General features: G+C 43.9%; 1 protein-coding gene across 2 annotated transcripts; it reads left to right on the top strand.

Moving 5' to 3' along the window:
- The first annotated feature begins 359 nt into the window (after nt 1-359).
- On the top strand, nt 360-4,465 carry LOC125541532 (glycosyltransferase-like At2g41451). 2 transcript variants are annotated; one of them, XM_048704924.1, is made up of 12 exons: nt 360-743; nt 843-992; nt 1,092-1,144; nt 1,239-1,347; nt 1,453-1,587; nt 1,672-1,716; nt 2,295-2,482; nt 2,585-2,726; nt 3,036-3,082; nt 3,599-3,686; nt 3,784-4,204; nt 4,261-4,465. In XM_048704924.1, exons 1-11 carry the CDS (start codon nt 372-374, stop codon nt 4,069-4,071), a joined length of 1,617 nt encoding a protein of 538 aa, XP_048560881.1. In that variant the 5' UTR covers nt 360-371; the 3' UTR covers nt 4,072-4,204; nt 4,261-4,465. The 2 variants fall into 2 exon arrangements, with proteins under 2 accessions (XP_048560881.1, XP_048560876.1); XM_048704919.1 differs by having other exon boundaries at nt 3,784-4,216; nt 4,273-4,465.
- Nucleotides 4,466-5,126: the final 661 nt, after the last annotated feature.

Here is a 5,126-nt window from a genome sequence, read left to right as displayed (position 1 = left end):
ATAGGTGGACTTGACCATCTTAGGCAATATTTGATTGCTATTTTTCTTTCAAACCAGGAATTAATTCATTCCATTGTTCCAAAAGGCAACCATTAATTAGATAAGAAATTCGGAGCAGAAACAATATTGCCAACGAATGCGCCGGACCCTGACCCAAATCCATTGACGAATTAATCGGCAGCATTTAACCCTAATAAAGTGAAACCCAATATCACAGATAACTAATAAAAACAGCAAAGCCCATTTCTTTTTTCCTTTTGTCAAAAAAGGTTATGGCAATATTTGGCAGTAATTCATTTCATTGTTGGAAAAGGCAACCATTTAGTTATGAAATAAGAATAAAATCACAGCTAAAGAGGATAAAAAAAACAATGGGGATGCGGCGGACCCGGCCCGAACCCACGGATCGATCGCACTCGGAAGGAATGCCGGCGCCGGCGCAGGCTCCGTCTGCCGCCGCCGCCGGCGGCGCGGCGTGGCGCCACCTGCTCCTCCTCCTGACCGCCCTCCCGCTCGCGCTCGCCCTCCTCGCGTTCGCGCTCCAGTGGCGCGGCGGCGGCGTGGACGACGCCGGCTCCCGCTGGCCCGCTCGCCTGGCCGTGCCGGCCCCGTCGAGGCTGCAGTCCCTCCACTCCTCCGCCGCATCCTGCGTCGAGGTGCTCGCCGCCTCCGCCGCCCCCGCCTTCCCCTACCTCCGCGGCTGGTCCTTCCACTTCGACGCGCCGGACACCCACCACCCCAAGGTACCGCCTTTCCCAATCCCACCTCCGTCCTCTCGCCTCGCTGGCCGCCGGCCGATGTGTCTGGCCTGCTGATCTTTCGCCCTCCCGTCTGTCTGCCAGGTGTGCGTGCAGACGAGCACCTCCGCCGGCCTGGACCAGATCCTGCCGTGGCTCTTCTACCACAAGGTCGTCGGCGTCGCGCACTTTTTGCTCTTCGTCGAGGGAAAGGCCGCCAAGCCCAGCGTCGCCGGCGTCCTCGAGTCCATCCCCGTGCGCTCCTCGCCTGAGATTTCCAAGAAATCCAGTACCACCAATTTGTCTCTGCTTGTTTGTTCAGAGTCTGAATCTCTGTCTCTGTTCCTGTTTCAGGGGGTGAAGGTGGTGTACAGAACCAAGGAACTTGAGGAGCAGCAGGCCCGGAGGTCCGAAACAATCTTCACCGCGCGCGTGCCTCGTTGGCCTATACACAAATTCATTTTGATACCCATTCTGATGATGCATATGTTTCACCTGCAGCCGCATCTGGGACGAAACCTGGCTATCAGGATTCTTCTACAAACCCTGCAACTACGAACTGTTTGTGAAACAATCGCTCAACATGGAAATGGCTATCGTAATGGCCCGGGTATGTATGTTTGTTTGTTTTCGGCTTATCACAAGCATTACTAGTATTCATTTAGTGCATTATATTTATCATAAACAATGAAAAAGCGTTCTTTCTTCATGGTAGGAATCTGGCATGGACTGGATAATGCATCTAGACACCGATGAGTTGCTATATCCCGGTGGAGCTTCCGAGTATTCCATCAGACGCCTGTTAGCCGACGTCCCCGAGGATGTTGACATGGTTATCTTTCCTAACTATGTAAGTATGCTGCTGCTCCTAATTATGCCTGCCAGACTTCTTATACATACAGTAGTAATTAACTTGCTTGTCTGCACTCTGCAGGAAAGCAGCGTCGAGCGTGATGATATAAAAGATCCATTCAGTGAGGTAAACCTTCTCTGTTTTTAAGAATATAATAATATCCACAAGCTCCGTTTGATATAATGTTGGCTGATGTGATATGAATTCTGTTTGTTCGGTTACATCTAAAGTCTGATACTGTGGTCTGATACTCTGATATTGTTGTTTACATTTGCTTGGAAATTTAGTTTTGTGCTGCCCTGTAATCTGGTCCAATTTCCATTTAGCCTAGTATCCTTGAATTAAGTTTTACCTGTTTTTCTTAGTGTAGACTAGCCACGGGCCTAGCTAATTTAGCAAATTATTCCAAAAGAAAAGAAAAGAGAAGCAAATGAAAAATAATCTTAGGCCTCCGATATGTGCAACAATTCAGTGCCAACAACAGATTATGCCTTTTGACATTCTTTGCTGTGTCTAGCCTTTTTTTTTTCAATAAACTGTACTAGTATCTTGCCATTTTAGTATGAAAAAGATAATCTCATATACAACTAGTGATCAATCATAGTTGTTATGTGGATACTTCACCAAGTACCATGAGTTCCTTGCATGTTCCAAACACCTATCCCATCATTAGCTAATTTTTGTACATTGCAATATCTTACCAGGTGTCTATGTTCAAGAAGAATTATGATCATCTCCCCAAAGATACTTACTTTGGCATGTACAAGGAAGCAACAAGAGGCAATCCTAACTATTTCATTACTTATGGGAATGGAAAATCTGCTGCGCGAATTCAAGATCATCTCCGGCCAAATGGTGCACACAGATGGCATAACTACGCAAAGAGCCCAAAGTAAGGACTTTTGTCCATAGCATCCATTTTTTTCAGAACGTAACTGACAGTGAGATCAAGCCGAAATTGATTCTTATAATATTGTTGGCATGTAACTGACAGTGAGATCAAGCTGGAAGAGGCTGCAGTTCTGCACTATACATACACCAAATTTTCAGACTTAACATCTAGACGTGATCGCTGTGGATGCAAGCCTACAAAAGAAGATGTTAAAAGATGTTTCATGTTGGATTTTGACAGAGCAGTAAGTAAAGCTACTTGATTCTCTTGAAAGCTACTCCCTCCGTTCGGAATTACTTGTCTCGGATATGGATGTATCTAGAACTAAAATACGTCTAGATACATCCATTTCTGCGACAAGTAATTCCGAACGGAGGGAGTAGTACCAGATTTTTGTTTGGTCGTTTTTTTTTTCCCATTGCACTAGTCCCTTTCCCCTCCAGGATCTTTTGCATTTTACATTCTTATACTAGTGGTTCTGCTTCCTCTTCCATGATTTAGGTTGCTACTGCTGCTGCTACCCTGAGTTCTGACTTGAGCATTTACTATGCAGGCTTTTATAATTGCATCAACTGCTAGTGAAGAGGATATGCTTCGCTGGTAATTTTCATGGTTCCCACAGCACCATAATTTTCTAGCTTGACTGAATACTTTCTGATTTCTAGCATGTACAATGAATAATACTCTGCTTGCAAATACATTGGTTTGGACATTTACCCAGTCTCCAGTTTTCCACTCTGACGCTAATATCTATCATGATCACAACCATATATGATGAAATTATATTTTGTACTGAATTTGGTGATACGAATTTTATATGGTGAATTTAGCATGAAAACAAATCTGGAGAAGATAGGTAAACGACAGGAACTTTTTATTTTCTTTTGGCCAGATAGGTCATGATATATTCGACCATGTTATCATAAATACAACTGATAACATGACCTATATCAGGATAACCCAAGAAATCAAATTGCCACGACTTGTTCTCCAGCACTCAGATGTCTAAAATGATTCCCTGTAGATTTAGAATACTAGCTGAACTCAATGAGTCCCTGTAACAGTTTTAGAGATCGGAGACCTGGTATGCCTGTTGGCTGATTGCTCTTTTGTTAGGTACAACGAACGTGTCGTGTGGAACGATAAGCAGCTCAATCTGAAGCTTCTGCGAAAAGGAGTGTTAACTCGCATCTATGCCCCAATGGTATGCAGTAAATAACCATAGCCACACCATCAAAATGTCAGTCATATGTAATTACAGTAATATTCATATGCTTGACACGTGTGCCTTGTTCTCTCAGGCGATCGTGCAAGGCCTGCGGGAGTCTGGCGTCTTCACCTCTGTCATTGCAGCGGCCGTGGATAATGCTAAAGTTCGACTGAAGGAAAGTGTTGACAGAAACAGCACCGATCCTGACCATGAAGATGGACCTAGGGCATTCGTCGCAGCTAACAACGCTAGGAAGATCCTGAACGTCGCCGAGCCCGCCCCTGCCTACAGGGATGGCGGCGGCGCATCCGCCGCTGTCCCCCCTTTGTCGCCCCCGGGTTTGGATGTCGCGCGAGGGGAGGGGCTGACTAGGTGGTGACTTGGATCGGGATGAAAGAATTCTTTCTGCCCATATAGGTTGGTCAGGTAGTGACAAGAAGATGATCGTGGATGGATGGGCAGTCTAGTGAGATTATTTTGGTGATCGAAGGACATAGTATGTTATATTGAGAATATATATATATATATATATATATATATATATATATATATATATATATATATATATATATATATATATGTATTCATAGTTGGTCAATATATAGAGTGATTTTGGGCAGGCCATACTATTTTTCAGATGATGCTAGTATGTGCACCCATGCTTTTTTGTTGGAAAATGCTAGTGGAAAAAAGATGATGCTACATGCTTACAGAAATATAAGGTATACACAGAGGTGATGCGTGATGAATCCACGCTCCCTTTCTCGCGACGATCAAGCGTCTTCTCTTGCGAACGGGATGCTGATGAGATGATGTGAGCACTACCATATATTATTTGGTTTAGATTACATAGATAGATAAATAGATGGACCTCTACTATACCCTGGTGCACGACACGCTTGGTGTTCATTGTTTTTCAGGAAGGGCATGTACTTGGATTATTTCTGACTGGTTGATTGCTAACTAGTAGTATTTGCCAACTGTTGAAATATGAATGAAATCTATATCTAGGTAGGTTCATCGTACGTGCAAAGCTATTGAATCATCTAGCGATGCAAAACATGTACAAATTTCTTTTTCTACTACATGGCATTCATTCTTACTCCGAGGAAGAGGTATATACTTTTGTCCATATATAAAAGGAGTTTGATTCAGTTTCGTGTAGTAGAAAACATGAACCAACGTGCACGACACTCAGGCAAATCTGTAGGCATCAAGATCAATAGGAATCCATATTTGTAAGAAGCAGCTCGAATCGACCCAGATTACCTCGAGAGAATTCGAGATCGAAGAATCACGATGCCTGCAATCTAGAGAATTTTTTTCCCCATTAATTAGCTTTCTGTACCTGCTTCCTAGTTGGCTCCTTGTAAGGGCAAGCAATGATGTTCTTTATCTGAATTTTGGCCGTGTATGGATTAGAGCGCCCCTAAG

This window comes from Triticum urartu, chromosome 1, assembly GCF_003073215.2.
Source record: "Triticum urartu cultivar G1812 chromosome 1, Tu2.1, whole genome shotgun sequence".
Lineage (NCBI taxonomy): Eukaryota > Viridiplantae > Streptophyta > Magnoliopsida > Poales > Poaceae > Triticum > Triticum urartu.
Note: the sequence above shows the minus strand (reverse complement) of the source record. Positions and strands in the feature narration are given on the sequence as shown.